Genomic DNA, 16,084 nt, shown 5'->3' with positions numbered 1-16,084 from the left:
TCTTGCATCATATGCCATCCATATACTATCCCCAACCTGCATCAAATGAACCAAGGTCTAGTGGTCATTTACACTATGTGCCATCCAGTAGGTTCAATTGCCTACCTCATAATGGCGTGTCATCCTATAAAGAAGAACAAATAATGGGGATTCAGCCAATAAACAGACAATTTCTTAAATCTTTAACAAGAACAAATTATCTTCCTGTCTTTTATTGACATGGTCTATTCTGATTTTTACTGAGTTATTATGCCCTAATACTTTAGCGAGTGCTCACAGTTAATCAATCACAAGTAATACTAGTCAATGCGTACGTGAAAATATCTTAGAAGCAGTCTCGAGGATAAGAGCATGCATGGTAATCCAATAGAATCCAAAATACACTATTGTTATAAAATTTTTAATAATAATTAGCAATTGTCGCAACAAAGCTTTCATGATAATATAGAATCTAAGAACAATTTTTTAGGATGCGCAAGTGGATCGGGTAAATCATTATCCAAGATTATGCTTGTGCGAATTTGGCGACTCCCCGACTAAAACCTCAAGGCTAGCTTCACTAGCTTGTGAGAATGGCATAAATCTGACGACACTCAAATAGGAAAATTTATATTCTACACGGCATGCACGGCCATGTGGTGCACACTGCTAATCATATCTGCTCGTTTCTATAAGCCTCATTTATTAAGAGCTATTCTTCTACACGAGCGAGCAGCTATGATTGGCAGCATGGTGCACGGATTTCTCCTCAAATAAATGCTGCAAGGCTTAACAAATTCAAAATTTTGAGGTCTGGTAAGTCTTGTTGATTTGGACCTGGGCCTCATCATATCCACTTGTTGAGTTAGAGCTCAAGGTAGTTCAAGGATCATCCTACCCGTGGCTGTCTCTAGGAGAGAGCCGGGCCATTGCTACTTTATGAGCTTGAAGACTACCCGTGCGTTTGCAGAGTATGCACGAAACGTCAATGACAAACAACACTCTGAAGTCTTTATTAGAATCTATTTATAGTCTAAAATCGACGAGTATCTGATGCCATGAGACCGACTATTTCATCAAGAGTAAGCGCTTCTAGAAAGTTGGTGACAGTCTTAGGGTAGTTGGGCCTTAAGAATCATCGCTTTGGACTTTTTGGTGATCAATCTAGTCATTTAATCAAGAAGATTTTTCCTAATGTGATGATGCAGCAGCTAAATTAGATTTCTTTTTTCCCAATATGGTGACGCAATTGGAATCACGAAGATGATTTTAGATCATTGGTGATTCTTATCTCGAAATAATCTGATCTTTGATGATTTAAGATCACTACATTTGGTATGCATATTTTAGTGATTAAAGATTTCCCGTCATCAATGAGTAATCTGTTTGGTATTCTGTAGGAATCCAAGATCAATCATCATATAATACCAAAATTATCCTTGATATATTCCACACACACACACACACACACACACACACACACACACACACACACACACACACATATATATATATATATATATATATATATATATATATATCAAGTATAATATATTCTATAAAATATATTTATTAGTTCTATAAATTATTAGTACTTTAAGGTATATTAATTATTATTATGGAATTGATATTTTTATTTATACTTATAATATAATATAATATAATTGATATAATATATTAATAGTATAATGATATACTATTTTATTTTGCTAGACTGAGGGCCATTTTTATTCTAAACTTTTAGCCTAAGATCGTGGTTCTAGAGTTATCTTGGATTCCTGATATCAAAGACAGGATCACTAGATTGGACGGTGATTTGAGGTGTGGGAATGATTTGGGATCACTGCCACGTAAGATCACTATGGTACAATCAAAGGCGATGATCTCATTACTTCCATCTTGATCTTGAGATACCCCATACCAAACACCTTCTTAAGAATTTGGTGTATTATTACAATTAGAACTAGAGCAATCAATAAACAAAACAGGGACATCATGTACTGGGCCATGCATATAAAACATCTTGGTGTGCAATGTGTTTGATGTCACATCAGGGCATGAAAAATGTCCACCACAAGATAGCGAGTCACATGTTTTGATTCTTGCATTCACTTTGATTAGTAACTAGAGAACCTTGAGCCAACTTCAAATTTCTTTTTCATCAAACTCGATAAACACATGACCCGCCATCGAATAGCATTTGGACCACCACCAATTTGCATTCAATGTGGACCACTTGGAGGATGAAGAACATTCAACCTTCTCCGAGAAGATCTAAGGACCAACTGTTGATGGTCTTGTTTTCACATGTTTGGCTTGACAAGAACATTAGGATATTTTCTCGACGGCTGCACTATGCCTTCTCGGTCCTTAAAAAAAAGGTTAAAGAAGAACATTGTAAGATTTGGAGATACCTTTCTTCCTTGGCGATCAATCATTGATCGCCCTTCCTCCTGGTTAGGAAGCATCTTTGTGCATTTTTTTCTCTTCCACCATCTTTCTTGTACATATTTGTTCTCCTCTAGTAAATTGGCTCGCAGTTTTTCACTCCCTCTTAATTTCATCAAAAAAATTCTAGTGAGACTTTCTAACAATCTTGATCACACCTTGACCTAACCCATGTAGACTAGCTCTAGCAGCCTTCGAGCACATTCAAGCAAATTATTGCATTCTTTTGATTTCTAAATTCAAATCCTTTTCATCAAAAAAAAGAAAAATCAAATCCTACTTTTACCAAGACTTTGAGACTAGAGATATTTAGAAGAGTTTCCGATCACTGCCATAGATTAAAGCAATGAAAAATTAGGAAATTGCGTTCTTGGTTGGGACATGACATGAGAGCAGAATGGGAATGGAGCCGTTGACGCCGAATGGGCCGCAAGAGAACACGCGCGATGAGCATCCGTTTGGCTACGACGATGCGGACAAGCATGCTTCAACAACTAAACGGAAGGAAGTAAAGGATGGAGGCGGAAGTTTCGAGGGCGGCGGCTGAAAGCCATGAAAGGGACTTCCTTGACGCCAACGGCCACGTTCCAGGAGGTTTCCCTCCGAGGTCCGTTCCCATCGGTCTGGGCCCCATCTTGCCAAATCATGCTCACAAATAATATTCTATACCGCATACACCATACAGAACCGGCTCAATGCATTTGGGGCCTAAGACAACTTTACTAAGAAAGATTTTTTTTTTCTTTTATCCTTGAGGCATTCTAGATGAGTTCACTAAGAAATTTTTTTTTAAAAAAAATTTTATCTTTGAGACCTTTTCTTAACAGATTTTTTTTGAGCCGAGGTCTTAATCGTCTAAGAATTAAACCGGCCCTGGCACCATATAGTTGGGCACCACACCAATCATTTTTTTTTTTTTTGCGTAGATCTTATTTATCGTGCGCTTTATTTTGGTGAATAGCCTAAAAAAAATAGATGGATTGATTGGCGTGTGCATGGCCACATTGATACATTTAATGTGAAGTATAATTTGCTGGCATTAGTTGTATTCTTATGTACCGCTGTACTGGAGTCATGTTGACTTGTGATGAAGCCAATCACATCGCACCCACTTTTCATAGCATAGAGTTGATGTCAAGAGGAAATTGGCGTTCGTGCTTGAATCAACGGCCATTTAGCAGTCAAGGAAAGTTTCCATGATTCACCTTCCTTCACGTTGGCAACTGGTGGATCACCCCTTCAAAATCCATGCAAGCAGGTAGAAGCAGGGGTATCAATAGGCCGGATTTCGGTGCCGTTAGTAAAAAAGTAAAAACTAGATCCAAACTCCACCACTGCTCTCCGAAACCGATTGATTTTTGAAATAAAAAAAATTTAGAACCGCCAATGGAAAAAACTGAAAAACCAAAACCAAAACTATAAAACCATATTCGTTTAACTTTTTCTATTTATTTTAATTTATATATATAAATATTTAAATTAAAAATATCATCTATAATTTTTATAGCATCCATACCAACTTAATTAATAAATATTTTCAAAAATAATAACACAACCACCTAACAAACTCCCGCAAATGGTAATACAATAATCCAACAAGCACAATAATTCAACTTTTTTTTAAAACCAAGTTCAACTGCATCAAGAAAACAACTTCAACAAACACAATAATTGCGAAGAAGAACCGAAGAAAAAAAAACTGACTCTCTAGCCTCCAGGATTTGTCCATTTAGTCATTTACCATCCATGATCTATAGATGGTACATATTGAATATGATAGAGGGCTAGAATTTATACTAAATATACAAAGTACTAAGAGATATTATGTATCTTCGGTTTCGGATTCGTGTCGCAATTGAGTTGGAAAATTCACCAAAACCGAAACCAAATAATTTTTGATTTTTAAAACAATCACTAAACCCATTTCTATTTAAGTTTAGTTAAAATCGTCCGGTTCGTTAGGAGGAGGGTAAAATATTTCGATATCCATTACTGTTGGTTTCACTATATGGAAGAAAGATATTGGAGTACTTTGAGATCCATGCAAGATGTAATTCAATGGTTGACATTATAAAAGAAGATTAATCATTTTTTCGCGCGAAAGATACAACCCGAATATCACACCTCCAAAAAAAAAAAAAATCCTTAGTCTTATATGGAATATAGAATTATTTTTTAAAATTTCCATGTTATGGATGTAATTGTGCATTGAAATATATGTAAATTTGTGTGTAAACTAGACATGATCGTAAATAATGTACGACAGACAAAGTTTGGCAATGTGCTGTACTCATGATGGAATGCTGCATTCATGAGCGCTGCACATAAGATGGCAGCATTGGATTGAGGTGCATGTGAGAGTGCACACAGGTTACCATTAACTTGTTTCACTTACATAGCTCATCAATCTTATGTGAGAATTGAAGCTACAAGCAGTCAAATTAAGTTGGAAGGTAATTATTGCAAGGAGATTAGATATCCTTCCAATTATTGAAATCATTATGCAGTTATCTAATGACCCATGAATACATCATCTTGCTGGACAGTTTTGATTGTTTTATTCAAACTGAAAATATGAGAAAAGGATATATTATGTTGGCGGAGGTCGATGTGGACCAAGTCAGCAAGGCTCGTCTACAGCGGAGGCCGATATGGGCCAAGTCGCAATCGAACGCTGGAAGGGCGCTTGAAATGGTCAGTTTAAAGACTATGATTAAGCCTTCACTATCTTCTGCGGATTTTAATGTGATGGCAACACCTACGGTCCTAACATATTATTATCGTAATCTGCTGCATGTTAGCTTCACATGATTTTTTTTTTTTACAATACACCTAAAAAAAAAGTAACAAATGGAATTTTTTTCCCCTTAGCAATCAAGGACAGACACTTGGACTATTAGATACTTTATGGGTCTACGGTACTAATCGATCGACGCAGCCATAAATCTACTTGCATGAACTTTCTGATAGAATTCCAACCTTTACGGGTATCTATCTTTAAGTGCTCAATTATTAAATTTATTAAAAATAAAAAAACAGCATATATACTTTTCTTGTCATGCATGTTGCATTAGATTTTATTTCTCTAAATTTATTTTGGTTAGGTCAAAATGTAGCTTAGCTTCTACATTAACTATTTTTCCCTTTGTTATATATAATTCTTTTGGGGGCAAAATTGAAATTCCGTGCACATGATGTATGTGTGCCTTCTTTTTTGAGGAAACATGCGCTTTTATTTTCAAATAAACCATTAAGCAATTAAGCACCGTTTGAAAAAATAATAATATATAAAGCCTTAGAGTGAGGTGTCTTGCGCATCCATGGGTCTGCTTGTGAGTGAGTTGACCTACAACTTGCCTAAGCTTTGCCATTTTATAAAACCTTAAGAGTTTTGTCGGATGCTGAGGCCCGAAATTTTTTCCCCCTCCTCCTTCGTACCTCTGGTCTCTTTTTCATTTCATTCGTTAATGAAATGAGAGAAAATTCATTCACTACTTTATTTATATACTTACATAGAGATATACATATATATTATAGAAAAAAAGTAAATAACTATTTTGTAAGAAATATATTTCAAAATAAAAAAAAAGACAAGCTCACAACAAGACCTTGCATGGTTTATTTCATAAGTTCCAATCCTCTCAAATAACTTCAATTGCAATCCCAGTGTCACCACGCAAGATTGCTGGCGATTTGCATTGGATCTACGGAGTTCAAAAGAATTCACTGCGATCTAATCTTTACTAGTTTCATCAACAAAAAAAAAGAAATTAATTTTTACTCTATTTGACAATGGGATTGGAAAGTCGAAGACTTTAATTCAATGCTTTCGACAAGTATTCTGAATCTTGTTCATGTATCATAGAACCTCGAGCTACAAAGAAAATTATATCAAAGAATATTGGCTGTTTTTTTTGTAAAGCATGTTCCCTTGGTTTTTCCTCATAAGGACTGAATTATCATATGTTTCTTTTGTTGGAATTTGAATAAATTTTGAAAAGTTTTGTAACCCCCAAATTTTTTAAAAAAGAGTTGTTATAATCTTTAAGTTTTTCAAATTCCATTTGGAAGTTTCAAAACTTCCCATTATCTTTCATTATGGCCTTAATGAGGCCATAAGTATTCAACCGTTATGGTTGGATGACAAAAGGCCTATAAAAGAGCCATTCCTTGTATCTAACAAAAAATACAATAAAAAATCCTTCTTCTTCCTCTCATTGTTTCTCTCTACCACCATTCTCTCTTTTACAATTTTCTATATTATTGGGCAACCGATATAGACTAGGTAATCTGCCTACTACAGACGTGCACTGTAGATTAGGCCCGCTGTGAGCCGTTTGGGTTGTATCTTGGAGCCGTCGCTGACCGCCAATACCTGCACGTGGGAAGGCAACAACGGTTTTAGGACAGTGCGTCTTTTGGCGTGCCTCTCACACCTCACAGGCCAGATATTTTCTTACCACTATTTTATTAATTGTTAGATTTTCTTTTATGTGATTTAAATATCTACAAAGCATCTTAGTAGATCAACATTCTAAAACCGTTGTTGTATTGTTTCATCTATATGTTTATATATTCTGCAAGATGCATAGTTGAACACTGTTTTTGTTCATCTTTGATAGAAATCATTGCTGAATACACTTTAAATAATAATATATATATATAGTTTAGCTTTAGATTCTCAATTTTAATATTAAACTGTTTAATAAAAAAAAACCAGTTTACTGCTTAATAAAAAAAAACAGTTTACTGTTTTAATAAAAAAAAAACAGTTTACTGTTTAATAAAAAAAAAACAGTTTACTGTTTAATCAAAGAAAACAATTTACTGTTAAAAAAAAAAAAACAGTTTACTGTTTCAACAAAAAACAGTTTACTGTTTCAACAAAAAACAGTTTACTGTTTAATTAAAAAAACAGTTTACTGTTTTAATAAAAAAAAACAGTTTACTGTTTAATAAAAAAAAACAGTTTACTGTTTAATCAAAGGAAACAATTTACTGTTAAAAAAAAAAAAAACAGTTTACTGTTTCAACAAAAAACAGTTTACTGTTTCAACAAAAAACAGTTTACTGTTTAATTAAAAAAAAAACAGTTTACTGTTTTAAATAAAAAAACAGTTTACTGTTTAATAGAAAAAAAACAGTTTACTGTTTAATCAAAGAAAACAATTTACTGTTAAAAAAAACAGTTTATTGTTTTAATATAAAAAATAGTTTACTGTTTTTAATTAAGAAAATAGTTTACTGCTTTAAAAAAAAAAACAGTTTACTATTTAATATATATAAAAAAAAGTTTACTGTTCTGATTTAAAAAAAAAAAAAATAGTTTTGGTGAAGATATAAGTATTAAATCTAATTGGTGACATTAGGGTTGTTTTCCTTTACAATTATTAGTAAAGTTATTGTTACATAGTATATTATTAAGAGATACTCTTAGGAACATCTTGTTTAAATTTATTCATTAGTGACATTATTGTTATTATTTTTCCTCACAGTTGAATACTCTACTGCCCTTTTTAAACTTTAAAAACTTAGAGTTTAAAATTTAGAATGGCAAATATGGAAGAAGCTAATAGTATTAAGCCTGAAAAATTTAGTGGACAAAATTTTCGTAGGTGGCAAAGACAACTTAAATATTGGTTGACTGTGTTAGGACTTGTATCTGCAATAGAGGAACCACGGTCTAATCAAGAGTTACCTTCACAAATGACTAATGAGCAAGTAGAGTACCACTGCTATAATAGAATACTTAGTGCTTTGTCTGACCACCTTTATGATGTGTATCATGCCACTACCTCAAGTGCAAAAGAACTTTGGGATGCTTTAGAGGCTGAATATGGGATGATAGATGCTGGCATTGATCGGTTTACTGTCTCAAATTTTAATAGTTATAAAATGGTAGACAATAAACTAGTGGGAGATCAAATTCATGAGTATCAAGAACTTCTGAGAGGAGTTGAGAAAAAGGGAACCAAATTTAGTGAAGATTTTAAAGTCTCATGTCTTATAGATAAGTTGCCATCATCTTGGAATGATTTTGCTAGGACCCTTAGGCATAAACAAGGAGAGTTAACCTTAACCCAAGTCATAAACTCTCTTAGAGTTGAGGAAAAACATAGAGCCAATACTAAGAAAGAGGATGAAAAGACTCCTAAGGTGAACCTAGTTGAAAATAATACTAAGAATTTTTACAAGAGAAATAATTTCCAACATAGGGGTAAGAACTTCAAGAAAAATAATAGGTTCCACAATCGTTCTAACCAAAACCAAAACTTCCAATACCGTAATAATAATAATAATAAAACATTCAAGGGCAAAGGAAGTGAGAAAAGGCTATGCTTTGTTTGTGGGAGAACTAATCACATGGCGAAAGATTGCTTCTTCAAGAAGACTGAGGAGTATAAGCCGAAGCCCAAGTCAAATCACTATCAAAGAGATCCAAAGGCTCAAGTCTATATGTTGATGGATCAAGAGAATTCAGCTGAGCCATCCTTTAGGTATAACTTTAGTTCTTCTTCTATTAATTTTACTTATGGAAATAAAGATTGGTGGTTAGATTCTGGAGCTAATGTACATATTTGTTTTGATCATGGTTATTTTAAAACTTATCAGAAATCAAGTGGAGGAAGTGTAACATTAGGTAATGACTCTGTTGCACGTGTGCTTGGAGTTGGAGACATAGATTTGAAAATGACATCTGGAAAGATCTTAACTTTGAAAGGAGTGCGACATGTTCCAGAAATCAGAAGAAATTTAGTTAGTGGGTCATCCTTAGTCCAACAAGGATACAAGGTTGTTATGGAATCCAATAAAGTTGTAATTTCAAAAAATAATGTATTTGTTGGGAAAGGATTTATTAGTGAGGGGTTGTTTAAATTAAATGTACTTTCAGAAGTTAAAGTTATCTCTTCAAGTGTTTTCAATGTTGAATCTTCTAATGTATGGCATGAACGATTGGGACATGTACACTTAAAGAAAATTAAAAGAATGATGGATCTAGACTTAGTCCCTAAGTCCAATCTAAACTTCAAACATAAATGTGAAGTGTGTGTACAAGCCAAACAACCTAAAAGGCCTTATAAGTCTGTAGAAAGAAATACTCAACTCTTAGAGCTCATACATAGTGATGTATGTGATTCGAACAGACCACCTACTAGAGCAGGAAATAAGTATTTTGTGACTTTTATAGACGATTGTTCGAAATTTTGCTATGTGTACTTAATAAAAACTAAAGATGAGGTGTTTAATAAATTGAAGATTTATAAGACCGAAGTAGAGAATCAATTAGAAAGAAAGATTAAGAAACTCAGATCCGACAGAGGAGGTGAGTATACCCTTACTAATTTTAGCATCTTCTGTGAGGAATATGGAATAGTACATGAAATAACTCCGCCATACTCTCCTCAATCTAATGGAGTAGCTGAAAGAAAGAATAGAACTTTAATGGATATGGCTAATGCGATGTTGATAAGTTCTGGGCTACCTGAGAATTTGTGGGGAGAAGCAATTCTTACTGCATGTTTCATATTGAATAGAGTAACTGTGAAAGATAATGATAAGACCCCTTACGAAATTTGGAAGAAAAGAACACCTAATCTTAAAATCTTGAAAGTGTGGGGGTGTTTAGCTAAAGTAGCAATCCCTGAGCCTAAGCGAAAGAAAATAGGGCCTAAAACTATAGATGCTGTCTTTATAGGGTATGCTCAAAATAGTAGTGCCAATAGATTCTTAGTTATAAACTCTGAGATTAGTGAAATTTCAAATAACACAGTTATAGAATCTAGAGATGCTACCTATTTTGAAGATATATTTCCTTATAAAAATAAAATTTCACACCAAGTAATAGATAAATCATCTACTAATGATCCACTAGTACAAATGCATCTAAGGAACCAGAAACACAATTAGAGTTAGAAGGAGTAAAAGGTCTAGAATAGAGAAAAATTTTGGAGACGAATTTTATACCTTTTTAATAGAAGGAGATCCTACTACCTATAAGGAAGCTATGTCTTCTTTAGATGCTCCATTTTGGAAGGAAGCTATACAAAGTGAGATAGAGTCTATTATTCAAAATAACACTTGGGAGTTAACTAATTTACCTCCTGGAAACAAAGCTATTGGGTGTAAATGGGTGTTCAAGAAGAAGTTAAAACCTGATGGAACCATAGACAAGTACAAAGCTAGACTAGTAGCTAAAGGTTTTACACAAAAAGAAGGAATAGATTACTTTGATACATATTCACCTGTATCCAGGATAACTACGATTAGAATTTTAGTTGCTTTAGCATCAGTGCATAATCTAGTGATTCATCAAATGGATGTTAAGACTGCCTTTCTAAATGGAGACATAAATGAAGAGATATATATGGAGCAACCTGAAGGTATTGTAGTTAAAGGTCAAGAACATAAGGTCTGTAAGTTAGTTAAATCCTTGTATGGTTTAAAACAAGCTCCTAAGCAATGGCATGAGAAGTTTGATAAAGTGATCTTAGAATATGACTTTAAGATTAATGAATATGATAAGTGTGTATACTACAAAGAGAGTAATGGAGAACATGTGATCTTATGTCTTTATGTTGATGATATATTAATATTTGGGACAAATTTGGAGATAGTAAATGATGTTAAGTCTTATCTTTCTAGAAAGTTTGACATGAAGGATTTAGGAGAAGCCTATGTAATTTTAGGAATGAAGTTGGAAAGAACACCTAATGGAATTACTCTTAATCAAACCAGTACAATAGAAAAGATGTTAAAAAAGTTTAATTATTTTGATTGCAAATCTATATCAACACCATATGATCTAAATGTGCATTTGAAGAAAAATAATGGTGAACCAGTATCTCAACTGAAGTACTCACAAATGATTGGATCATTGTTATACATAGCAAATAAAACTAGGCCTGATATAGCATATGCTGTTGGGAGACTTAGTAGATATACTCATAATCCTAACAAAGATCATTGGATTGCTTTAGAGAGAGTCTTTAAATATCTTAGAGGAACCATGGAATACTCATTGTGTTATAAGGGATTTCCGAATGTAGTTGAAGGGTATAGTGATGCGAATTGGATAACAGACAATATGGATGTAAAGTCCACTTCAGGGTATGTATTTCTTTTGGGTGGAGCAGCAATATCTTGGGGATCTAAGAAACAAACTATTATCTCTCGGAGTACTATGGAGTCAGAACTTATAGCTTTAGATACAACTTGCTCTGAGGCTGAGTGGATTAAGAACTTGATGCTTGACATGCCTTTAGTCAATAAACCCATGCCTGCCATTTTCATACATTGTGATAGTAAGGCAGTAATAGAGTTAGTAAGGCAGGCACATACTAATAAGAAAATGAATAGACATTTGCAAGTGAGGTACAAATCAGTTAAAAGCCTATTGAATAAGAATATTGTATCTTTGGAATTTGTAAAGTCTGAGAAAAATATAGCTGATCAGCTAACCAAAGCTCTTTCTAAGAAAGCTGTCATTGATTTGTCGAGGGGGATGGGCTTAAGCCCATAAGGGAGTCACCTAGGGAGGTAACCCAACCTTTATGATTGGAGATCCCATGAAGAAGGTTCAATGGGTAGAAACAATCCATATTGCGTGACTCATTTCAGCACTACTTTTAAGGAGAGAGTCTCCTGCTCATCCCTATGGCAATAGTGCTTTGATATGTGACGTTAGGAAGGGTGTTACCCTGAATGAGCCCGAGGCAGGCATACTCCTGCAGGATACAGGTCACATGTATTCTTGGAGGACTCACCTAAATGAGAGTTGTCGTGAGGCCGCGACCGTGAGAATTGGGCTGTTCTCTAATAACTCTCATGAGAATCAAGATTCAGCGCATGGCCATAAATAGCGCTAACCCGCACCAAGTCTATATCAATACTATGTGTGTGGCATGTTAAAATCTGGTCCAAAGGGTCTAGTTCAAGACTTAGTTCACTATGATCCTTCAGGTTAGAACTGTCAACACTAAGTGTAGGTTCAAGTCCGGAAGACACCTGCACCCATTGCATAGTATAAAGCTGCCCAAATTTCTCTCTATATATATGTATATGATTTTATAAAGTTTTGAAACTTGTGGGGGATTGTTGGAATTTGAATAAATTTTGAAAAGTTTTGTAACCCCCAAATTTTTTAAAAAAGAGTTGTTATAATCTTTAAGTTTTTCAAATTCCATTTGGAAGTTTCAAAACTTCCCATTATCTTTCATTATGGCCTTAATGAGGCCATAAGTATTCAACCGTTATGGTTGGATGACAAAAGGCCTATAAAAGAGCCATTCCTTGTATCTAACAAAAAATACAATAAAAAATCCTTCTTCTTCCTCTCATTGTTTCTCTCTACCACCATTCTCTCTTTTACAATTTTCTATATTATTGGGCAACCGATATAGACTAGGTAATCTGCCTACTACAGACGTGCACTGTAGATTAGGCCCGCTGTGAGCCGTTTGGGTTGTATCTTGGAGCCGTCGCTGACCGCCAATACCTGCACGTGGAAAGGCAACAACGGTTTTAGGACAGTGCGTCTTTTGGCGTGCCTCTCACACCTCACAGGCCAGATATTTTCTTACCACTATTTTATTAATTGTTAGATTTTCTTTTATGTGATTTAAATATCTACAAAGCATCTTGGTAGATCAACATCTTTGTGTCATAGTAGGGTAGAACTGAATTATCACCTTCTTTTGTGCGAAACCACAATTTGATAGCATAATTATCGCTTTGAGATTTATGCAGATGATGAATGTAGAGTTAGAAGCGCAATAAAATATGTGTAGGGTACAATTCGATGGACGACATTGTAAAAAAAGATTAATTATTTTTTTTGCGCCAACGATACAACCTGAACCCGTATTAGTGAAGAACTAGAGATTGGATATCAAGCGAAGCTCCGGGAGATGGGTTACACTGTTGGTCTTAATTACCATCATCATTCATCAGCAATCTTGTTCTTCAGTGTTGGTCCTACTAGTAACATATATACGTCTATTCCATGTCAAATAGCAGAAAATCTAAAGGGTCTTAGTCGCTTGGCCCCGTACCTCGCACGCTGAAGATAATTTAATTACTTGCAAAGTCGTGCACGTAACAATATATTAAGAAAGAAGATGAATAGGACAATAAAAAATACGACACACAGAAAAAGGTACGGTGGAATATATATATATAGCTTGCTGATTTTATGTAGATAGGAGAAGTTGTGTTAGCGAGAGGGACCTCCGACATTTTATCATCTAGGACCTATTCCTGGGAGGGTAAGAAATTTATTTGGATAAGAATTTTCTAGGCAATATTTAGATAGAAAATTAATTTATTCATATTTTTTTATGCATTGTGGAATGACTCCGGAATTTGTTTGTTATCTATATTTTTATTTGAATAAGTATTTTTCAGGCAATATTTAGGCATAAAATATTTTATCCACATTTTTTTATGAATTGAAAAAAGATTCTGAAATCTAGTATCTATATTTTTTTTGCATTACTACTTTTCAGGATAAGCTGTCAAGACCTATACATATTTTCCACAACACCCTTTATTATATAAATATAATTATATATTATATTATTATATATAATATAACAAACAATATTTTATATAATATATTATTATATTATATTATAATAATATGATCTAAGATATTATAATACAATAATATGCGATAATATAATATATAATATTATAATAATATATCATCATATTATATTATATAATAATAACATATTATTATATGAAATAATATAATATTATAACTATTATATTATATTATACCATTATTATATTATTCTTATATGGTAGGGGTATTTTAGTAATAAAATAAAATATTATTTTTTCAGCTAATGTGAAAATGATTTACCTATCTTCTAGGTGGGTAAAACTTTTTCTCAATTTTATAGGTAAATACTACTCAACTTGCCCACCTAGAAAAATATGAAAATATGGAAAAGTTGACTAATTATTCTATAATATTTACCCGATCCCTAAGTAGGGGTGGAAAAATATGACCCGACCCGCCAACCCGACCCGTGTTCGACCCGCCATAAACAGGTTTGGGTTTGGCCTAAACAGGTTCAGGTCGTAAACAGGTCGACCCGTTTAACCTGTTTATTAATTGGGTCGGATACGGGTTTTAAATGTCTGATCCGTTTAAACCGTTTAACCCGTTTAACTGTTGGGCAGGTTAAACAGATCTAAACAGGTTAAACGGGTTAAACAGGTTAAACGGGTTAAACATGTTAAACAGGTCTAAACAAGTTAAATGGGTCTAAACAGGTCTAAACAGGTCGGGTCGGGTTGGGTAAATAGGTTACCTGTTTATTAAACAGGTTAAACGGGTCGGATCGGGTTACCTGTTTAATAAACAGGTCAGGTTCAGGTTTGCAATTCCTGACCCGTTTAATAAACAGGTCGGGTTCAGATTTATAGTTTTCTGATCTGACCTGTATTTGACCCGACCTGTTTATGCCTGACCCGACCCGATTGCCACCCCTATCCCTAAGTCTAGCCTTGAATTTTGCATTTTTGAAAAGGATAATGGAGGAAGTGAGTCAGTGGCCGGTAGCTAAATTCATTTGAACTTTGGTTAACAACGTTGACTAGGTCCATCCATGGGTTTAGAAAAATTAGAAATGGAAGTCAGACAGGGTAATCTTAGTGACATTATATTGACTTTGTCCCTTGAAACGATGACAAAAATTACTCTAGCCGACGTCAATGATTGGAAAAAGCAGGGCATACATTGAACGAAAAATATCCAGACACTTCGACGGATTCAAAATATGCTACATCAAAGTGATGTTTACACGGCATGTTTAGTCTAAACATTTCCTAATCATATAATTAGTATAATTTATTATATATAACAAAATCGAGGCTCATCCTATGCTGAGCTCTGGACACCTATCCTCGAAACAGATCTTAAAAAACATAATAGCTAACATATTATCTTTTGTCATTAACAACTACATTAACTTTTACACGGATGAGTTAAAATAGATATTGAGTTTTCTTGGGGTTATATAGATAATAATCTAATGATGGATCGTAGTTAGTATATTAATAATTTATGAGAGCTGGAAATGGGTGGTCGAGTGAAGAAAGCAATCTAAGGTGCCAGTGTTTTAGGCTTTTAGCGAAGCACCCAAAGTATTATATTTTAGCATAGAAATTTTTATAAGAGCTTGAAATGGGCAATCGAGTGAAGAGAGAGAACCCAGCATTTCTATTCTTTAGTGAAGCATCCAAGGCCTTGTAAGTGGATTGGGTTATAAATTACAAAAGATACATGTCAGTGATTCAAGCTACCTATGTGCAATTCAGATCACCCTAGGAGGGAGAGCGAGCCATGCACCGTTACTGAAAAAAGATTTTAATCCAAGAATTCAAAGTCATGGATGAGAGAGAGACATTTTCTCCCTCGTATATCATTTACTTAATTTACACTCCTGAAAAATTGTTAACACCTATTCTCTTCATATACCCTTTTATAGCCTATAGGTGATTCCAATTTTAATATCTTTTTTGTGCTCTTGCTATGATTTGGCTAGAAAATATGAAAAATAACACTTGGATCCGATGGCTGGCATCCTTCTCTTCTGTGCAGGCATTAGAGGGAGAAGGCGGGCTCAAACTCGGAGAGCGGCCCGCC

The 16,084-nt window shown here is 34.2% G+C and overlaps 1 protein-coding gene across 1 annotated transcript; it reads left to right on the top strand.

Annotated features, from left to right (window-relative positions):
- The first annotated feature begins 7,776 nt into the window (after positions 1–7,776).
- LOC149753423 (uncharacterized) lies at positions 7,777–9,116 on the top strand. The gene is made up of 2 exons (XM_089923696.1): positions 7,777–8,924; positions 9,040–9,116. Exons 1-2 carry the CDS (start codon positions 7,978–7,980, stop codon positions 9,059–9,061), a joined length of 969 nt encoding a protein of 322 aa, XP_089779822.1. The 5' UTR covers positions 7,777–7,977; the 3' UTR covers positions 9,062–9,116.
- Positions 9,117–16,084: the final 6,968 nt, after the last annotated feature.

The sequence above is a fragment of the Phoenix dactylifera genome, chromosome 6 (genome assembly GCF_051530095.1).
Source record: "Phoenix dactylifera cultivar Ajwa chromosome 6, Ajwa_hap1_PhDact_Kaust_v1.1, whole genome shotgun sequence".
In the NCBI taxonomy this organism is placed as follows: Eukaryota; Viridiplantae; Streptophyta; class Magnoliopsida; order Arecales; family Arecaceae; genus Phoenix; species Phoenix dactylifera.
The sequence above is the reverse complement of the archived record's forward strand: the minus strand, read 5'-3'. Positions and strand labels throughout refer to the sequence as shown.